Raw genomic sequence first — 22,998 nt, forward strand, 5'->3', positions numbered from 1 at the left:
ACCTCTACCTCTGGCACGAAAGGACTGTGTCCTAAATGAAGTGAAAGCCAGACCAGAGTAGTTTCTTCTTACCGGTGGCTTGGTTCTAGGATACGCAGTAGGCAGAAAACAGGATTTTGATACCTACCGGTAAATCCTTTTCTCCTAGTCCGTAGAGGATGCTGGGGACCACATCAAGACCATGGGGTAAAGGCGGTTCCGCAGGAGCCATGGGCACTCTTAAGACTTTTCAATGGGAGTGAACTGGCTCCTCCCCCTATGCCCCTCCTCCAGACCCCAGTTATAGGAACTGTGCCCAGGGAGACGGACATTTCGAGGGAAGTACTTACTTTAATACTAGTGGTGAGATACATACCAACTCACACCCTCAACCATGCCGCACACATGGCATTTAACATAACACACGTCAACAGGCATGAACTAATTGCAGCAACATGCTGAACTAAGATAACACAACTTGTGTAACTCTAATAACTAAAACTGCAGGTAAAGTACGCACTGGGACGGGCGCCCAGCATCCTCTACGGACTAGGAGAAAAGGATTTACCGGTAGGTATCAAAATCCTGTTTTCTCATACGTCCTAGAGGATGCTGGGGACCACATCAAGACCATGGGGTTTATACCAAAGCTCCAGTACGGGCGGGAGAGTGCGGATGACCCTGCAGCACCGATTGACCAAACTTTAGGTCCTCATCGGCCAAGGTGTCAAACTTGTAGAACTTTGCAAATGTGTTTGACCCTGACCAAGTAGCTGCTCGGCACAGTTGTAATGCCGAGACCCCCCGGGCAGCCGCCCAGGATGAGCCCACCTTCCTAGTGGAGTGGGCCTTTACCGATATCGGTAACGGCAATCCAGCCGTAGTATGAGCTTGCTGAATCGTATTTCTGATCCAACGTGCAATAATCTGCTTGTAAGCAGGATACACAATTTTGTTGTGAGCATACAGGACAAACAGGGCCTCTGTTTTCCGTATACGAGCCGTTCTAGCAACATAGATTTTCAAAGCTCTAACCACATCTAGAGACTTTGATTCAGTGAATGTGTCAGTAACTACTGGCACTACAATTTGTTGTTTTATGTGGAAAGATGAAACCACCTTCGGAATAAAATGTTGACGAGTTCTCAACTCTGCCCTATCTTCATGGAAGATCAGGTAAGGGCTCTTGTGAGACAAGGCCCCCAATTCAGACACCCGCCGTGCGGATGCCAATGCCAAAAGCATCACCACTTTCCAAGTGAGAAACTTCAACTCTATCGCTTGTAGAGGCTCAAACCAATCAGATTGAAGGAACTGCAACACCACGTTATGGTCCCATGGTGCCACTGGAGGCACAAATGGAGGCTGGATGTGCAAAACCCCTTTCACGAAGGTCTGAACCTCTGGAAGAGAGGCCAATTGTTTTTGGAAGAACACTGACAAGGCCGAAATCTGAACCTTGATTGATCCCAATCAGAGGCCTGCTTCCACACCAGCCTGTAGAAAATGGAGGATTCACACCAAGACACATATTTTCTCCAAATACGGTGGTAATGTTTCCACGTTACCCCTTTCCTGGCCTGAATAAGAGTGGGGATGACTTCCTTGGGAATACCCTTCCTGGCTAGGATCCGGCGCTCAACAGCCATGCCGTCAAACGTAGACGCGGTAAGTCTTGATACACGCACGGCCCCTGTTGCAGCAGGTCCTCGCGAAGAGGAAGAGGCTCTTCTATGAGCAACTCCTGAAGATCTGGGTACCAAGCCCTCCTTGGCCAGTCTGGGGCAATGAAGATTGCTCGAACCCTTGTTTTTCTTATGATCCTGAGCACCTTTGGGATCAGCGGAAGTGGAGGGAAGACATACACTGACGGGAAAACCCACGGGATCACTAGTGCATCCACTGCTACTGCTTGAGGGTCTCTCGACCTGGAACAGTATCTCTGAAGCTTCTTGTTGAGGCGAGATGCCATCATGTCTACTTGAGGAACTCCCCAAAGACTTGTCACCTCTGCGAAGACTTCTTGGTGGAGGCCCCACTCTCCTGGATGGAGATCGTGTCTGCTGAGGAAGTCTGCTTCCCAGTTGTCTACTCCCGGAATGAATATTGCCGACAGAGCTTGTAGATTTTTTTCTGCCCAGCAGAGGATTTTTGTCGCCTCTGCCATTGCCGCTCTGCTTTTCGTTCCGCCCTGCCTGTTTATATACGCGACTGCTGTTACATTGTCTGCCTGGATCTGCACGGGATGGTCTTGAAGAAGATGTACCGCTTGTTGAAGGCCGTTGAAAATGGCTCTCAGCTCCAGCACGTTTATGTGAAGGCAGGCTTCCTGATGTGACCAACGTCCTTGGAAGTTTTCTCCCTGAGTGACAGCTCCTCAGCCTCGGAGACTTGCATCCGTGGTTACCAGGACCCAGTCCTGAATCCCGAACCTGCATCCCTCTAGTAGGCGAGAGCTGTGTAACCACCACAGGAGCGAAATCCTGTTTTTTGCCGACAGGATTATCTTTCGGTGCATGTGTGCAGGTGTGACCCCGACCACTTGTCCAACAGGTCCCACTGGAATACTCTGGCATGGAACCTGCCAAACTGTATGGCCTCGTAGGCCGCCACCATCTTCCCCAACAACCGAATGCACTGAAGGATCGACACACGGGATGGTTTCAGCATCTGTTTTACCATTTTCTTTATTTCCATAGCCTTTTCTAACGGCAAAAATACCCTCTGAACTTCTGTGTCCAGAATCATCCCGAGGAAAGACAACCTTGTCGTCGGTTCCAACTGTGACTTTGGGTAATTTATGATCCACCCGTGTTGTTGGAGTATCGACAGAGAGAGCGAGATGTTTTGTAACAACTGCTCCCTGGATCTCGCCTTTATCAGGAGATTGTCCAGATAAAGAATTATATTAACTCCTTTCTGACGAAGGAGGACCATCATCTCCGCCATCACCTTGGTGAATACCCTCGGCGCTGTGGAGATGCCAAAAGGTAACGTCTGGAATTGGTAATGGCAATCCTGAACCGCAAATCTCAGATACGCCTGGTGAGGATAAATGGGAACATGCAGGTAAGCATCCTTTATGTCCACCGACACCAAGTAGTCCCCCTCCTCCAGACTGGAAATCACCGCCCGAAGTGATTCCATCTTGAACTTGAACTTTATCAGGTAGCAATTCAGATCTTTTAGGTTTAGGATCGGTCTGACCGAGACGTCTGGCTTCGGAACAACAAAGAGGCTTGAATAGAAACTCCGTCCTTGTTGTGACAATGGTACCAGGACTATGACCTGGTCCTGACATAATTTTTGGATTGCCGCTGTTACTGCTTCTCTCTCTGGCGGAGAAACTGGCAAGGTCGATTTGAAAAATCGGCATGGGGGAACGTCTTGAAACTACAGCTTGTATCCCTGGGATACTATTTGCTACACCCAGGGATCCAGGCCAGACAGAATCCAACCTTGGCTGAACAGTTTGAGACGTGCCCCCACCCGAGCGGCATCCCGCAAGGGAGTTACAGCGTCATGCTGAGGATTTGGCAGGAGTAGGGGTAGACTTCTGCTCTTGGGAACCGGGAGCCGCTGCAGACTTCTTTCCCTTTCCCCTTCCCCTACCTGCAAAGAAGGGGGAACCACTCGTCTTTCTGTATTTATTGGGCCGAAAGGACTGCATGTGCAGGTGATAGGTCTTTTTTGCCGGTGCAGGCGCAGAGGGCAAAAAATGTCGACTTACCTGCGGTAGCTGCTGAGACTAACGCATCCAGGCCATCGCCAAATAAGGCCTCACCTTTATATGGGAGAGCCTCCATGTTTCTTTGGAGGCGGGCGACCAAACTAATTAAGGGTATGGAGACGCTAGAATACGAGGAAAGGCTTGCAAGACTAGGCATGTTTACACTGGAAAAGAGGAGATTAAGAGGGGACATGATCAACATTTACAAATATATAAAGGGACAATAGACAGATCTTGCGCAGGACCTGTTTTTGGTTAGATCAACACAGAGAACTCGTGGACACTTGCTCAGGTTAGAGGAGAGAAGATTCCGCACATTACTTTTTTAAGGCTTTTTTACGGTAAGGACGATACGTGTTTGGAATTCCCTGCCTGAGGGAGTTGTAATGGCCGACTCAGTCAACACCTTTAAGAATGGGTTAGATAAATTCCTAATGGATAAGGATATCCAGGGTTACGGGGCATAGTCACGCACTATGGTTATTATAAAAAAGAGGGGTAAAACGTAACGGCAGTCATCAACTTCAGTCAAAATTTTATACAAAATAATTGTGCATAAGAGACCACAAATAGGTTGAACTCGATGGACAATTGTCTTTTTTCAACCTTAGATACTATGTTACTATGTTACTGCCATGGTAGCGGCTTGTGAAATCAAGAGCCCAATATCCTTCATTGCTTCCAGCATGTAGGCGGCAGCGTCCTTGATATTCCCTAACTTAAGGAGTATCTCATCTTTATCAATTGTGTCAATTTCTGATGACACGCTTTCTGACCATTTTTCAATAGCTCGACTCACCCACGCGCAGGCAATAGTGGGCCTGAGCAGCGTAACATTGGCTACATAAATGGATTTCAATGTCGTTTCCATTTTACGGTCTGCCGGCTCCTTAAGTGAAGCTGTGCCAGGTGCAGGGAGAATTACGTTCTTTGTCAACCTGGAAAGTGCACTATCTAACACGGGGTGATTCCCATTTTTTCCTGTCTTCAGCCGGGAAAGGGTAAGGTATCTGAATCCTTTTGGGTATACTAAATTTCTTATCAGGATTCACCCACATCCCTTCAAAGAGAGCATTTAGTTCATGTGAAGGAGGGAACGTGACTTTGGATTTCTTTTCCTTATAAAAATAAGCCTTCTCCTGAGGTACAGGAGTGGTTTCTGTAACCTCCAACACGTCCCTTATAGTCACAATCATATATTGTATACTTTTCGCCAATTTATGATCTATCTCTCTGGAGTCACTATCGTCGGCACAAGAATCAGAGTCTGTGTCAGTATCAGTGTTTACAACATTCGCAAATGGTCTCTTATGTGACCCAGCGGGGCCGCCTGCATAAGGAATAACAGAATCCTGAAAAATCATATCTTCCACAGATTTTCTCCAGCATGCAGCCTTAGATTCAGACTTATCTAATCTTTGGTTAATCAGATGCATACTGTCACGCATCTCTTTCACCCATGAAGGCTCTTGGTGTGCCGGCAGCGCCACCACATTACAAGTCTGTGTCCCTAAAATGGCTTCCTCCGGGGAGGAACTCCCTGCCTCAGACATGCCTCACACGTGTACAGCACACTCACAGACACACTGAGACTTATTTGGGGACAGACCCACAGTAAAATCTATCAGAGGAACACAGTAATGGAGCAGCCAGTTCACAATCCCAGCGCCAGTAATGATTGTGAACACAGAATGCCCACAGCCAAATACCGCTTTTATACAGTTAATCACACTATAGAATTGCACAACGCCCTGTGCCCCCCCCAAATATCACCCTGTACTTGTCAGAAGTGGAGGAGAGGCCTAGAGTGTTCTCTGCAGCCTGAGGAGAGAGAGAGAATGGCGCTGAGCAGTGTGCTGGCTGCCTGAGGAAGAAGCTCCGCCCCTTTTTAGCCAGTTTTGAGGTAAATTTTTGCTGCCCAGGGCGCCCCCCCCGCACCCTGCAGTGCCTGTGTGTGTGGGCAGCAATGGTCGCTGCGCTCCCGCCAGCCGCGCCGGACCTCAGCCGTCACTTACTTGATAGAAGTTCATTCTTCTCATACTTATCTGTCTTCTGACTTCTGGCTCTGCGAGGGGGGTGACGGCGTGCTGTGGGAGTGAGCATCTAGACACGGCTAGCGTTCAGTACCCTTCAGGAGCTAATGGTGTCCTGTCAGCCAGAAGCAGAGCCATGAAACTCTTTAGGAAGTTGGTTCTGCTCCTGCCCCCTCAGTCCCATGAAGCAGGGAGTCTGTTGCCAGCAGATCTCCCTGAAAATAAAAAACCTAACAAGTCTTTTTAGAGAAACTCAGTAGAACTCCTCAGAGTGCATCCAGTCTGCCTTGACACATTTCTAAAACTGGGGTCTGGAGGAGGGGCATAGGGGGAGGAGCCAGTTCACACCCATTGAAAAGTCTTAAGAGTGCCCATGGCTCCTGCGGAACCGCCTATACCCCATGGTCTTGATGTGGTCCCCAGCATCCTCTAGGACGTATGAGAAATGTACTGTAGATTTTCCCGCCGTGGCCTATGAAATCCACTTGTCCAATTCTAGACCAAGTTAAGTTTCCCCAACAAAAGGGATCACTTCCACTGCCTTTTTTGAATCTGAATCCACCTGCCAATCCCTGAGCCACAGAATCCTTCTGGCAGATACAACTGAAGCTGCGGGATGCTATCCTGCTAGCTAGCATCCTTTTCAGCTTGGCATAGATAAGTGGCCGACTCATGGATATGTTCCACTAGCTGCGATAACTCTTAAAGATTATTGTCCTCCGCTACTGCTCGAACTATCTGTCCACCCCAAGCAACGATAGCTTTCCATGCGCTTACAAGTGTAGGTCTCTGGGATGCTCCTGCAGCCACAAAGATGGATTTAATGGCAGTATCCAACTTATGATCGGAAACATCCTTCAGTGTAGTCACATTTGGGATTGGTAAGATTGTCTTTTTTGACAATCTAGCCAGGAACACATCCACAATAGGTGGCACCTCCCATTTGGATATGACTCCTTTAAGCAAAGGATAATTTACTGTAAACTTCTTGGGCAATTGGAAGTGCCTATCTGGCTGTTTCCATGCTTCTCCCATCTGTTCCTGGAGTGTCTGAGGAATCGGAAATACCGCCATTTGCGGTTTTTGTGACTCAAACAGATATAAAACTTCAGGATCCTTTATCTCCTCTTCCTTGACGTTAAGGACCTGTTTTTTCCGCTTCAATAAGGGATTCTAAACCCTTAACCTCTGAGTCCTCCTCCTGAGGATTGACTTCAAATACCTCCTCAACTGACTCCCTCTCTTCCTCATCCGCCAAGAGACCCTCTTCCTCCTCTGACTCTTCTTACAGAATAGGAAAAGGCCTCTTTACAGATTTGCGCACAGTCTTTTCTATCTGCGCAGGCGGTGTAAGTCTAATTAGGAATTCCTCCATAGTTTTTGAAAAACCCGCAGCCCATTGTAAATGCTGCTTGCAAGATTCCGCCATTTCCTTAGAAATATCTGCCAGGGCATTTTCCCATGTTCCGGATGGACCACTGCTCCCAGGTTGTGTGTCCACACCCACATGTGTTGCACATCCCAGAGCTGCTAGCACTTGTGCCCTTTTTCTCACATTTTGAACACACGTAACAAATTTTTGTGGTCTTGGTTGGTGCTTTTGATGCCATGTTAAACACACACACACACACACACACACACACACACACACACACACACACACACACACACACACACACACACAAACCAACAGTGCTTTCACTCCATTAGTATAGATGGAGAAAGACCATAGGGATATGGGGAGCAATGAAACGGAGATTCACACAGCTGTAAATGTTATATCATTAAAAAAAATTAAAAAAACTTCTTTACCAGCTAGACATTTACAAACCCTACATCACCAACTGTTGAGACAGCTTGAGTTGTATCAGGGTTTTGTTGAGAACTCCAATGCTCCCCCACCTCAGGACCTGTCAGCAGCGTCCCTTGGGAGACAAGTATATCAGTCTTAAAAAATCAGTGAGATCTACTTAACAGCACTGAGTCTCAGAGCCAGCGCTAACAGAGCCCGCAACTCTAATATGCATGTTCCTCTGGAGGACAAGTGAGTCAGATATGGAACAATATGGTTGCTGATTTGCAGCCCTTATCATCAGGACATAAGCACTTTTTATATCTACGCCCCCTCCCCAATTAGTAATGCCCGCTCTAACAGCGCGCCAGAAGTAAAGGAAAATGGGCGCTACTGAAATTTTTTTTTGGTCACCTCATTGCTGCCGCTGTGTGGACATGTGGTACTGAGGTATGCTCCAGCCCCTGTACACCTCCGTGTCCTTTCCGGCTAACCGCCGCTACGTGAGCCTGAACCCTATTCAATGGCTCTGTCTCCAGCGATGCTCTCCCCCGACCCAGCTGTCCGTGCGTCAGTCTCTCTCACCCGGGGCTTCACTATGCAGTGCGTCGCCCTGACAACCTCTCCGGATCTTGCTGCCGCTCACTCCAGTAGGAATGAGCTGCGCTGCCTGCTTGCGAGTGTCTAACAAACAACTGCGCCAGGCAGGAGAGCTGCATACCGCATGAAAGGGGTCTTATGAGATGCGCTTCACTACTCACTGTTCAGTAGATCTCCTGAGTGAGCCTCTGATCCCTTCCACCGGGATCGTTGTCTCGCATGTGCTCCTAAGAGTACCTTAGTGTCAACCTGCTCCCTTCTTTCTCTTAGGTGGGATTGGGCTATTGAATCTGTATTAAAAAAACTCTTATGGAGCAAGAGCTCCCGTTTTGTGCTTCTACCTCCCAGCACAATTTTTCAAACTGGAGGGATCGGGGGCGTGTAGGGGGAGGGGCCAGCTGTGCATAGTTTTTTTTATTACACTGTGCTACCTCCGGTCTGCATTCTTCACACCCCAGCTGTCTAACTCCAGTGTCCCCGAGTGGATGACAGAGAAAAAATAAATAAATTGACTAAAGGCCCGTACACACTGGTCGAGAACGGCCGATACATCGCGGGACCGTTGTCCAGTGTGTACGGGCGATACGTCTGTGAACTCCGTCGTTCACAGACGTATCGCGTCGGCCGCGCAGCACAGCCGACAGCCAATATATCTAACGATATATTGGCGCGTCGCTGTGTGTGTACGGGGCGGTTGTCCGACCGCCCGTACACATGCTGCGGCGGCCGGCGGTGATTGACAGGTGAACTGGGCGGGCGCTCGTGACGTCAGTCCCCCGACGGATCGGGCTGTGTGTATGCACAGCACACTGCCCAATCCGTACATAGATATATCTGCAGATCAATTGATCTGCAGATATATCTAATAGTGTGTACCCACCTTTACTGACAGCATGTAAATAAAAGTATATAGTAACCAAATAAAGGACAAGTTACACAACACTGGGACTGATGCAGAGCTGAATGTATGCCTGTCGGGCATAACTTGAGTGATTTAGCACTGCCGATATTCCGGAACTATGCATGCAACCACAAACAATGTAGAGTGGTATGCATTTCCATCACATCTATACTTATGGCTGTAATGGAGTGTTCTAACATAGGCAAGGTTAAGTGAGGTTATGTTCATAGAAATATAGCTTCACGTCTGAACATTGATTTTTAATACATATAATTATGAGAATAAAGCAATGTCAATTTTTTCTTTATAAAACTCTTCTTTACAACGCAGTTAGGAAGTTCTATTTTTTACGGAGAAGGCAGTAGGTGAAGCCTAAGCAGTTAGGAAGTTCTATTCTTGGGAAGGCAGTATATGAAGCCTGAGCAGTTAGGAAGCTCTATTCAGGAGAAGGGAGTATGTAAAGCCTAAGCAGTTAGGAAGTTATATTCCGGAGAAGGCAGTAGGTGAAGCCTAAGCAGTTAGGAAGTTCTATTCCGGAGAAGGCAGTATGTGAAGCCTAAGCAGTTAGGAAGTTCTATTCTTAGGAAGGCAGTATATGAAGCCTGAGCAGTTAGGAAGTTCTATTCAGGAGAAGGGAGTATGTAAAGCCTAAGCAGTTAGGAAGTTCTATTCCGGAGAAGGCAGTAGGTAAAGCCTAAGCAGTTAGGAAGTTCTATTCTTGGGAAGGCAGTATATGAAGCCTGAGCAGTTAGGAAGTTCTATTCAGGAGAAGGGAGTATGTAAAGCCTAAGCAGTTAGGAAGTTCTATTCCGGAGAAGGCAGTAGGTGAAGCCTAAGCAGTTAGGAAGTTCTATTCCGGAGAAGGCAGTATGTGAAGCCTAAGCAGTTAGGAAGTTCTATTCCGGGGAAGGCAGTATGTGAAGCCTAATCAGATAGCAAGTTCTATTCCGGAAAAGGCAGTATGTGAAGCCTAAGCAGTTAAGATGTTCTATTCCGGAGAAGGAAGTAGGTGAAGCCTCAGCAGTTAGTAAGTTCTATTCAGAGAAGGCAGTATGTGAAGCCTAAGCAGTTAGGAAGTTCTATTCCAGGGAAGGCAGTGTGTGAAGTCTAAGCAATTAGGAAGTTATATTCCAGGGAAGACAATGTGTGAAGTCTAAGCAGTTAGGAAGCTCTATTCTGGGGAAGGCAGTATGTGAAGTCTAAGCATTTAGGAAGTTCTATTCCGGAGAAGGCAGTGTGTGAAGTCTAAGCAGTTAAATCAAAATTTAAAGTTGTATTGATATTAACATCTAAACAGCATTCAATTTAAAGACATGGGTCTGTAAATATTCACCCAGGTACATATATCTTAGGATTTGTATGGTGGCATCAGTTGTACAAGCAATTTATTTTTCCTAATAAAAACTTCAAGTCTTGCGTGCAATTTAACGGCTTATTTATAGAACAGAAACTTAGACATAACTGTATACATTACATTCAGATGTTACCCTTATATTGCATACTGTACCAACTATTTCAACAAGAAGAAATGTTTTAAGCCAACAATACCACTGAACAGATCTACCACAAAATGTTCTGAAAGAAGAGGACACAGTTACAAGACTATATACATTTTAAGAGCCAAGTGAACAATTTGTTAATTTTTATTATTTGAGAGATTTTAGGGAGAGTTCATGTATCATGGGACCACATGAAAGATAAGCGGTATAAGATGAAATAATGTATATGAGTGGAAAATTCCTATTAAAATAAATAAGTAGCATATTATTTTATGATCATTTGGGTATATATTTTTTGTTTATTTTTAAGGAAACTGGATTTACCCATTAATTCCAACTTTCATTTATTCTGCAGAAATGTTTTTGATTAGTCTTTACAAAGAAATAATACGGATACTACGAGAGCTCATAGATAAATACAAATAATACACAATAGGCCTGATTCTGATTTGGAAGAAAAAATAAGAATTTACTTACCGATAATTCTATTTCTCATAGTCCGTAGTGGATGCTGGGGACTCCGTAAGGACCATGGGGAATAGCGGCTCCGCAGGAGACTGGGCACATCTAAAGAAAGCTTTAGGACTATCTGGTGTGCACTGGCTCCTCCCCCTATGACCCTCCTCCAAGCCTCAGTTAGGATACTGTGCCCGGACGAGCGTACACAATAAGGAAGGATTTTGAATCCCGGGTAAGACTCATACCAGCCACACCAATCACACCGTATAACCTGTGATCTGAACCCAGTTAACAGCATGATAACAGAGGAGCCTCTGAAAGATGGCTCACAACAATAATAACCCGATTTTTGTAACAATAACTATGTACAAGTATTGCAGACAATCCGCACTTGGGATGGGCGCCCAGCATCCACTACGGACTATGAGAAATAGAATTATCGGTAAGTAAATTCTTATTTTCTCTAACGTCCTAAGTGGATGCTGGGGACTCCGTAAGGACCATGGGGATTATACCAAAGCTCCCAAACGGGCGGGAGAGTGCGGATGACTCTGCAGCACCAAATGAGAGAACTCCAGGTCCTCCTCAGCCAGGATATCAATTTTGTAGAATTTTACAAACGTATTTGCTCCTGACCAAGTAGCTGCTCGGCAAAGTTGTAAAGCCGAGACCCCTCGGGCAGCCGCCCAAGATGAGCCCACCTTCCTTGTGGAGTGGGCATTTACAGATTTTTGGCTGTGGCAGGCCTGCCACAGAATGTGCAAGCTGAATTGTACTACAAATCCAACGAGCAATAGTCTGCTTAGAAGCAGGAGCACCCAGCTTGTTGGGTGCATACAGGATAAACAGCGAGTCAGATTTCCTGACTCCAGCCCTCCTGGAAACATATATTTTCAGGGCCCTGACAACGTCTAGCAACTTGGAGTCCTCCAAGTCCCTAGTAGCCGCAGGCACCACAAATAGGTTGGTTCAGGTGAAACGCTGAAACCACCTTAGGGAGAAACTGAGGACGAGTCCTCAATTCCGCCCTGTCCGAATGGAACATCAGATAAGGGCTTTTTCAGGATAAAGCCGCCAATTCTGACACGCGCCTGGCCCAGGCCAGGGCCAACAGCATGACCACTTTCCATGTGAGATATTTTAACTCCACAGATTTAAGTGGTTCAAACCAATGTGACTTTTGGAACCCAAAACTACATTGAGATCCCAAAGTGCCACTGGAGGCACAAAAGGAGGCTGTATATGCAGTACCCCTTTTACAAACGTCTGAACTTCAGGGACTGAAGCTAGTTCTTTTTGGAAGAAAATTGACAGGGCCGAAATTTGAACCTTAATGGACCCCAATTTCAGGCCCATAGACACTCCTGTTTGCAGGAAATGTAGGAATCGACCCAGTTGAATTTCCACCGTCGGGCCTTACTGGCCTCGCACCACGCAACATATTTTCGCCAATTGCGGTGATAATGTTTTTGCGGTTACATCCTTCCTGGCTTTGATCAGGATAGGGATGACTTCATCCGGAATGCCTTTTTTCCTTCAGGATCCGGCGTTCAACCGCCATGCCGTCAAACGCAGCCGCGGTAAGTCTTGGAACAGACAGGGTCCTTGCTGGAGCAGGTCCCTTCTTAGAGGTAGAGGCCACGGATCCTCCGTGAGCATCTCTTGTAGTTCCGGTTACCAAATCCTTCTTGGCCAATCCGGAGCCACGAATATAGTGCTTACTCCTCTCCATCTTATCAATCTCAGTACCTTGGGTATGAGAGGCAGAGGAGGGAACACATACCCTGACTGGTACACCCACGGTGTTACCAGAGCGTCTACAGCTATTGCCTGAGGGTCCCTGGACCTGGCGCAATACCTGTCGAGTTTTTCCCAACGGTTTATAATCATGTGGAAGACTTCTGGGTGAAGTCCCCACTCTCCCGGGTGGAGGTCGTGCTGAGGAGGTCTGCTTCCCAGTTGTCCACTCCCGGAATGAATACTGCTGACAGTGCTATCACATGATTTTCCGCCCAGCGAAGAATCCTTGCAGCTTCTGCCATTGCCCTCCTGCTTCTTGTGCCACCCTGTCTGTTTACGTGGGTGACTGCCGTGATGTTGTCCGACTGGATCAACACCGGCTGACCTTGAAGCAGAAGTCTTGCTAAGCTTAGAGCATTGTAAATGTCCCTTAGCTTCAGGATATTTATGTGAAGTGATGTCTCCAGGCTTGACCATAAGTCCTGGATATTCCTTCCCTGTGTGACTGCTCCCCAGCCTCGCAGGCTGGCATCCGTGGTTACCAGGACCCAGTCCTGAATGCCGAATCTGCGGCCGTCTAGAAGATGAGCACTCTGCAACCACCACAGGAGGGACACCCTTGTCCTTGGTGACAGGGTTATCCGCTGATGCATCTGAAGATGCGACCCGGACCATTTGTCCAGCAGGTCCCACTGGAAAGTTCTTGCGTGGAATCTGCCGAATGGGATTGCTTCGTAGGAAGCCACCCTTTTACCCAGAACCCTTGTGCATTGATGCACTGAGACTTGGCTCGGTTTTAGGAGGTTCTTGACTAGCTCGGATAACTCCCTGGCTTTCTCCTCCGGGAGAAACACCTTTTTCTGGACTGTGTCCAGGATCATCCCTAGGAACAGAAGACAAGTCGTCGGAACCAGCTGCGATTTTGGAATATTGAGAATCCAACCGTGCTGCAGCAACACTACCTGAGATAGTGCTACACCGACCTCCAACTGTTCCCAGGATCTTACCCTTATCAGGGAATTGTCCAAGTAAGGGATAACTAAAATTCCCTTCCTTTGAAGGAATATCATCATTTCGGCCATTACCTTGGTAAAGACCCGGGGTGCCGTGGACCATCCATACGGCAGCGTCTGAACTGATAGTGACAGTTCTGTACCATAAACCTGAGGTACCCTTGGTGAGAAGGGTAAATTTTGACATGAAGGTAAGCATCCTTGATGTCCCGAGACATCATGTAGTCCCCTTCTTCCAGGTTCGCAATCACTGCTCTGAGTGACTCAATCTTGAATTTGAACCTCTGTATGTAAGTGTTCAAAGATTTTAGATTTAGAATCGGTCTCACCGAGCCGTCCGGCTTCGGTACCACAACAGTGTGGAATAATACCCCGTTCCCTGTTGCAGGAGGGGTATCTTGATTATCACCTGCTGGGAATACAGATTGTGAATGGCTTCCAAAACTGTCTCCCTGTCAGAAGGAGACATCGGTAAAGCCGACTTTAGGAAACGGCGAGGGGGAGACGTCTCGAATTCTAATTTGTACCCCTGAGATATCACCTGAAGGATCCAGGGGTCTACTTGCGAGTGAGCCCACTGCGCGCTGAAATTCATTGAGACGGGCCCCCCACCGTGCCTGATTCTGCTTGTAAAGCCCCAGCGTATACTGAGGGCTTGGCAGAGGCGGGAGAGGGTTTCTGTTCCTGGGAACTGGCTGATTTCTGCAGCCTTTTTCCTCTCCCTCTGTCACGGGGCAGAAATGAGGAACCTTTTGCCCGCTTATCCACGAAAAGACTGCGCCTGATAATACGGCGTCTTCTCATGTTGAGAGGCGACCTGGGGTACAAACGTGGATTTCCCAGCTGTTGCCGTGGCCACCAGGTCTGAAAGACCGACCCCAAATAACTCCTCCCCTTAATAAGACAATACTTCCAAATGCCGTTTGGAATACGCATCACCTGACCACTGACGTGTCCATAACCCTCTACTGGTAGAAATGGACAACGCACTTAGACTTGATGCCAGTCGGCAAATATTCCGCTGTGCATCACGCATATATAGAAATGCATCTTTCAAATGCTCTATAGCAGGCATTCCCAACCGCGATCCTCAAGGCACACCAACAGTGCAGGTTTTAGTGATATCCAGGCTTCAGCACAGATGGTTAAATCAAAATAACTGAGGTACTAATTAAGTCACCTGTGTTCAAGCCTGGATATCACTAAAACCAGGACTGTTAGTGTGCCTTGAGGACCGCGGTTGGGAAACACTGCTCTATAGGCAAAAATATACTGTCCCTATCTAGGGTATCAATATTTTCAGTCAGGGAATCCGACCACGCCAACCCAGCACTGCACATCCAGGCTGAGGCGATTGCTGGTCGCAGTATAACACCAGTATGTGTGTAAATACATTTTAGGATACCCTCCTGCTTTCTATCAGCAGGATCCTTAAGGGCGGCCATCTCAGGAGAGGATAGAGCCCTTACAAGCGTGTGAGCGCTTTATCCACCCTAGGGGGTGTTTCCCAACGCACCCTAACCTCTGGCGGGAAAGGATATAATGCCAATAACATTTTAGAAATTATCAGTTGTTATCGGGGGAAACCCACGCATCATCACACACCTCATTTAATTTCTCAGATTCAGGAAAACTACAGGTAGTTTTTCCTCACCGAACATAATACCCCTTTTTGGTGGTACTCGTATTATCAGAAATGTGTAAAACATTTTTCATTGCCTCAATCATGTAACGTGTGGCCCTACTGGAAGTCACATTTGTCTCTTCACCGTCGACACTGGAGTCAGTATCCGTGTCGGCGTCTATATCTGCCATCTGAGGTAACGGGCGCTTTAGAGCCCCTGACGGCCTATGAGACGTCTGGACAGGCACAAGCTGAGTAGCCGGCTGTCTCATGTCAACCACTGTCTTTTATACAGAGCTGACACTGTCACGTAATTTCTTCCAACAGTTCATCCACTCAGGTGTCGACCCCCTAGGGGGTGACATCACTATTACAGGCAATCTGCTCCGTCTCCACATCATTTTTCTCCTCATACATGTCGACACAAAAGTACCGACATACAGCACACACACAGGGAATGCTCTGATAGAGGACAGGACCCCACTAGCCCTTTGGGGAGACAGAGGGAGAGTTTGCCAGCACACACCAGAGCGCTATATATATACAGGGATAACCTTATATAAGTGTTTTTCCCCTTATAGCTGCTGTATAGTTAATACTGCGCCTAATTTGTGCCCCCCTCTCTTTTTTAACCCTTTCTGTAGTGTAGTGACTGCAGGGGAGAGCCAGGGAGCTTCCCTCCAACGGAGCTGTGAGGGAAAATGGCGCCAGTGTGCTGAGGAGATAGGCTCCGCCCCCTTATCGGCGGCCTTATCTCCCGTTTTTTTATGTATTTTGGCAGGGGTTAAATGCATCCATATAGCCCAGGAGCTATATGTGATGCATTTTTTGCCATCCAAGGTGTTTATTATTGCGTCTCATGGCGCCCCCCCCAGCGCCCTGCACCCTCAGTGACCGGAGTGTGAAGTGTGCTGAGAGCAATGGCGCACAGCTGCAGTGCTGTGCGCTACCTTGTTGAAGACAGGACGTCTTCTGCCGCCGATTTTCCGGACCTCTTCTGGCTCTGTAAGGGGGCCGGCGGCGCGGCTCTGGGACCCATCCAAGCTGGGCCTGTGATCGTCCCTCAGGAGCTAATGTCCAGTAGCCTAAGAAGCCCAATCCACTCTGCACGCAGGTGAGTTCGCTTCTTCTCCCCTTAGTCCCTCGATGCAGTGAGCCTGTTGCCAGCAGGTCTCACTGAAAATAAAAAACCTAAACTAAAACTTTCACTAAGAAGCTCAGGAGAGCCCCTAGTGTGCACCCTTCTCGTTCGGGCACAGAGATCTAACTGAGGCTTGGAGGAGGGTCATAGGGGGAGGAGCCAGTGCACACCAGATAGTCCTAAAGCTTTCTTTAGATGTGCCCAGTCTCCTGCGGAGCCGCTATTCCCCATGGTCCTTACGGAGTCCCCAGCATCCACTTAGGACGTTAGAGAAACATATTAAAAAATGAAATCTAAATTGCAGTGTAAAAATAAAGCTGTCTAACATTTGTGGGCCTCTGTACATGCAAAAGCTGCCAATAGTTACCCTGCACAGAAAAATAAATGTACATACATTTGCTACCCTTGTGTGGAAATATGGTTTGTTCCATATACAAAGTGTAACAGGAGTATGGATAAAATAAGCTCTGCTACAAAAATTCCACCAGCGACAGACTCAAGGCTTGTTCAAAAACAACAAATACCTTTTATTCAGGTTGCTAAAGTACAAGGTTAAATCATATAGATCAATGTCTTTAGCATCAATAACCAGGCAGGTTAGGCCCTGCCTAACTCACTTACCCTTAATCACTTTTTTAACCACAATTTTTTGCCAGCAAAACGGTCAGAAATTTTTAAAAATGTTTTTAATATATGTTTGCATTTTTAAAACTATATTTAGAATTATTTTAAAAAAATATGCTTAGAGGGTGTCTCGCACCACCCCGTATCCATTTGCGCCCATTATAAAATTATTTGCATTCACCTCTTCTTGCACCCCCTCATCCTCCTGTGGTCAGTGTATATATTTTTTTGTATTAACACCCTCCCCCCCCAGCGTCATATAACTATTTTACCCCCCACACAACACCATAGGTATTACTCCTCCACCCCAAAAAAATATGCAGAGCGTGTTCCTGTTGGCTGCTGCTCTCTGCAGTCACAGAGTACATACAGGGGGGGCAGTGCTGACATCCCGGCGGCTGCTACTCTCTATAGCCACTGGGTACATAAAGGGGGAGCAGCACTGACATTCCGGTGGCTGCTGCTCTCTGCAACCGCCGGGTACATAAAGAGGAAGTAGTGCTGATATCCCAGCAGCTGCTGCTCAGTTGCCGCTGAGTGGGTGGGGGTGATGCCGGGCTTCCGATCACTGTTGCCACAGTGATCGGAACACACAGGAGGAGGAGCCATTGCGGCACAGGGGCAGGGAGGTCCCTCTTACATTGGCGGTTGTGAGAAGAATCTCTTCCCACAGCAGCCCAGTGGACGTTCCTGGATCGTTGCATCAGATGCGACCATGTCAGGAAAAGCCCAGTTAGGTGTGGTCTCATCTGATGCGACCATGCGAGTTAAGTGGTTAATAAGAAACCCTCAAGGTCCCGGCATCCTGACACTAGTGCCTCAGTCTTATGGAACCGATTGTCCCTAGCAGGCCTGGGCACTAACTGCCTTCAGGAGCCCTCACTTGTGTGAGAGACTCTGCTTTAAACCCAGAAGTCCTCACTTTACCATTCATTCCCGGGACCCTATAAGTGGCTTCCACCAGTCACTCTACCAGTGGCACAAACCAGTATTAATTCTCTATGGTTATTTCCAAGTGGCAAAGTACCTCTCCTGCCACAAAAGTTACTTGCTTTGTTTTGCTTTACTTTCAAATCAGGCCAGGTCTTGAAAAACTGTACATACAAACAAAAAGGCTATACTCTAGGACACATTTTTTTAACGAGAACTATTTGTAATACCCAATTAAATCTGTGTCACATGTTGCTCACTCCAAGGCACCAATCTGCACTCAGTTTTCCGTTGACAATTCGCCATGACAAGCCAGATGAATTTTATTCTACAAAGTTTAGTTTAGAAAATTTTCCCTCTAACAAACTAATGCCAAGAGCTGTCTGTTCACTTCTGCCACACAGACATAAGAGGGCCACTAATTTATAATGAAGCTTTCGCTCCTAATATGGATTATAGCGTTCTTCTTACATCAGTATAAAATAAAATGTAATATAATGGGAATGTGGCAGGTTCTCTCTTTGGGGACAACTATCTATTTCATTGTTGTTTAATGACTTAATCTATCTTCCACGAGAGTCTGGCAAGAAAGTAAATTTGTTTTGGCTACTATTGAAGAGAGAAGTATAACAAATGACACAACAATGTTGGATAGCAAATTAGTAGAGTGCTTCATGGAACTTAACTACCACTTTCCAATTAAAAATACAGCAAATACTATATATTACAATGATCAACTCTTCCACAGTCAAAATGGATTCACATTCCCACCATTAATTCTCCACTAAACCCAATATACACAATGCTTTCTGTAAATGAGCTGTCATTGATGTGTGTGTAACTTGAGGTTATCAGTACAGAAGATATTGCAGACAAATATGTGATCAGACAGATAGCATTTTCACACTGAACAATAATATAACAGAATGTCCAACAACCCAAATTCTGCTATGGGACAGGAATTTTACCCTAATGCTTGTGAATGTTATCAGCAAGCAAGTTAATATATTTACTCAGTAGACTGTGTCCACATACATCTATTCTCCGTGCGCTACAAGTCGCATTAAACATACAGTAACCTGTGAGCGCCGAGTAACTCTGTAGCGCTGGGCATCTTCTTTTGCGACTTTTTCCGTTAAAATGTGTCTTATTGCGAAATGATGTTATGATGACGCACAAGCAGTTTCTGCTAATTAAAATGATATACAGCATGCCTATATTCTGCTTCTCCTGGAAAACACTGTAACGTAGCATTTCACATGCAGGTACAGCCGCAGTCACACACAGAATGTAGGCATGCTGCATATCATTTTATTCAGCAGAGGCTGCTTGTGTGTCCTATTAGCATTGCTTTGCAATAAGATGCATTTTAATGGAAAGGTTGCATGGCATGGCACGACTGGAAGTGAAAGGAGGCTAGATGCATGAGGACAAATCTCTATACAGCCTAATACACTTATCCTGGTAGTGCAATTTGGTGCAAAGATGTCCGTTGTGATTCCTGTTACATACAGTTTGTCCTTAATTTGGTCTCTTTCAAATAGCACCTGTCTTTTGACTTTTGTACACAGACTGTATACTTTTTCCTCAATGGTACTATTTGGCGATAGGTGTATTTGGAGACATCTATAACATATTTACATAGCAGCAAACAAATCACTGTATTCCTGATTATATAGAATGGAAGGCAGGTAACCTGTGATCCCAGTTTATACATCCTGACATATGATACCCACTGCCTCTTACTTATCCTTATTCTAATATATGGAAATTGGGAAATTAGAGAACCTTAAGTAAATTCTTGGATGCCACGGGTTGCCACTTGCATGATACAGCTGTAGCGAGACTTACAGTACATATATGCTTTTATTCATTATGCTGGGACAGCACCTAGTACAGGTATGCCACTGCCTCAATAATAACCAGAGGGAAACAAGAACCGGGAGGGAAATTTAAATATAAACTAGACATTTTGCAATGAAACAACATGACTAATAAACCAGCATAGGCATTTTAATATGAAAATAAATGACTTACTCTCGAATTGCTATTTTCTCTGAATGCCTTGAAGAAACCGAAGACATACTTTGAGACATCTAAAAGAAAAAATGTGAACAATTATATAAATTGAATAATTAATTTTCAAGTTATAAGTAGCAGCAAAGCAGTTACAGCTGGAATGTTGTCTAATCAGAGGTGTTAATTGGCCTGAACCCATTGCTGAAAGCTGTTACATACAGTAGGTCAGAAAAAGTGCAATGGTTTCCAATAATAAGCCCTTGATATAGTATTACAAATTCCATCAAATTCAATTAATTTTGATTCTTCACAAAACCTCATGGTCTGATATATTCTGAGAAATGTAAAACATTATTTGTATGTTGCCATTATCAAGTCATTTCTCAGCTCTATATAAAATTCATAGTAAAAACAATATTACAGCATCAATTATTTTTCATTTAGATTTATACTTAGGGTCCCATAAAGCAAAGTCAGGCTTTTTTGTAAGCTACATAATAAACCAGTGACACATTCTACATGTAATACCCAAATAATTACCTTACACGTCCCTCTAGGAGTCTAGAGCTGTTTTTTCCAAAGTCAGTCATCAGTTACCTCTAACGGTGCATGTTTTCCAGATCTCTTAGTTGGTCCACAGGAATATTCAGTACTGGCAGACACATCTTAAAAATTCAGGTGGAGCTAATTATTTCACTTGTGATACTGAGGAGATATGTTAAAATAAGAATTTACTCACCGGTAATTCTATTTCTCGCAGTCCGTAGTGGATGCTGGGAACTCCGTAAGGACCATGGGGAATAGACGGGCTCCGCAGGAGACTGGGCACTCTAAAAGAAAGATTAGGTACTATCTGGTGTGCACTGGCTCCTCTCTCTATGCCCCTCCTCCAGACCTCAGTTAAGGAAACTGTGCCCGGAAGAGCTGACACAACAAGGAAAGGATTTGGAATCCAGGGTAAGACTCATACCAGCCACACCAATCACACTGTACAACTTGTGATAACCATACCCAGTTAACAGTATGAACAACAACTGAGCCTCAATAACAGATGGCTCATAACAATAACCCTTTAGTTAAGCAATAACTATATACATGTATTGCAGAAAGTCCGCACTTGGGACGGGCGCCCAGCATCCACTACGGACTACGAGAAATAGAATTACCGGTGAGTAAATTCTTATTTTCTCTGACGTCCTAGTGGATGCTGGGAACTCCGTAAGGACCATGGGGATTATACCAAAGCTCCCAAACGGGCGGGAGAGTGATGACTCTGCAGCACCGAATGAGCAAAGGCAAGGTCCTCCTCAGCCAGGGTATCAAACTTGTAGAACTTAGCAAATGTGTTTGAACCCGACCAAGTAGCAGCTCGGCAAAGCTGTAAAGCCGAGACCCCTCGGGCAGCCGCCCAAGAAGAGCCCACCTTCCTTGTGGAATGGGCTTTTATCGATTTAGGATGCGGTAACCCTGCCGCAGAATGAGCTTGCTGAATCGTGTTACAGATCCAGCGCACAATAGTTTGCTTTGAAGCAGGCGCACCCAGCTTGTTGGGTGCATGCAGGATAAACAGCGAGTCAGTTTTCCTGACTCCAGCCGTCCTGGCTACATAGATTTTCAAAGCCCTGACTACATCCAGTAACTTGGAGTCCTCCAAGTCCCGAGTAGCCGCAGGCACCACAATAGGTTGGTTCAAATGAAACGCTGATACCACCTTAGGGAGAAATTGGGGACGAGTCCTCAATTCTGCCCTGTCCATATGGAAGATCAGATAAGGGCTTTTACATGACAAAGCCGCCAATTCTGACACACGCCTAGCCGAAGCTAAGGCCAATAGCATGACCACTTTCCACGTGAGATATTTCAGGTCCACGGTCTTAAGTGGCTCAAACCAGTGGGATTTCAGGAAATCCAACACAACGTTAAGATCCCAAGGTGCCACTGGAGGCACAAAAGGGGGCTGAATATGCAGCACTCCCTTAACAAACGTCTGAACTTCAGGCAGTGAAGCCAGTTCTTTTTGAAAGAAAATAGATAGGGCCGAAATCTGGACCTTTATGGACCCCAATTTTAGGCCCATAGTCACTCCTGACTGTAGGAAGTGCAGAAATCGCCCCAGCTGGAATTCCTCTGTTGGGGCCTTCCTGGCCTCACACCAAGCAACATATTTCCGCCATATGCGGTGATAATGATTTGCTGTCACATCCTTTCTAGCTTTTATCAGCGTAGGAATCACTTCATCCGGAATGCCCTTTTCCGTTAGGATCCGGCATTCAACCGCCATGCCGTCAAACGCAGCCGCGGTAAGTCTTGGAACAGACAGGGCCCCTGCTGTAACAGGTCCTGTCTGAGAGGCAGAGGCCATGGGTCCTCTGAGATCATTTCTTGTAGTTCTGGGTACCAAGTTCTTCTTGGCCAATCCGGAACGATGAGTATAGTTCTTACTCCTCTCTTTCTTACTATCCTCAGTACCTTGGGTATGAGAGGAAGAGGAGGGAACACATAAACCGACTGGTACACCCACGGTGTCACTAGTACGTCCACAGCTATCGCCTGAGGGTCCCTTGACCTGGCGCAATATTTTTTTAGCTTTTTGTTGAGGCGGGACGCCATTATGTCCACCTGTGGCCGTTCCCAATGGTTTACAATCTGCGTGAAGACTTCTGGATGAAGTCCCCACACTCCCGGGTGGAGGTCGTGCCTGCTGAGGAAATCTGCTTCCCAGTTGTCCACTCCCGGAATGAACACTGCTGACAGTGCTAGCACGTGATTCTCCGCCCATCGAAGAATCCTTGTGGCTTCTGCCATTGCCATCCTGCTTCTTGTGCCGCCCTGGCGGTTTACATGGGCGACCGCCGTGATGTTGTCTGATTGAATCAGCACTGGTTGGTTTTGAAGCAGGGGCTCTGCTTGACTC

At 46.4% G+C, this 22,998-nt stretch overlaps 1 protein-coding gene across 4 annotated transcripts in view; it reads right to left on the bottom strand.

The window, feature by feature from the left end:
* The window catches only part of RB1CC1 (RB1 inducible coiled-coil 1), a 397,988-nt gene that overhangs the window by 19,073 nt on the left and 355,917 nt on the right, over positions 1–22,998 (bottom strand). For all 4 annotated transcript variants that reach the window (XM_063923715.1, XM_063923717.1, XM_063923716.1 and 1 more), the window contains one exon: positions 20,103–20,161. In XM_063923715.1, coding sequence (XP_063779785.1) covers positions 20,103–20,161 — 59 coding nt within the window. The remainder of the gene's footprint in view (positions 1–20,102; positions 20,162–22,998) is intronic.

Source organism: Pseudophryne corroboree, chromosome 5, assembly GCF_028390025.1.
Source record: "Pseudophryne corroboree isolate aPseCor3 chromosome 5, aPseCor3.hap2, whole genome shotgun sequence".
Lineage (NCBI taxonomy): Eukaryota > Metazoa > Chordata > Amphibia > Anura > Myobatrachidae > Pseudophryne > Pseudophryne corroboree.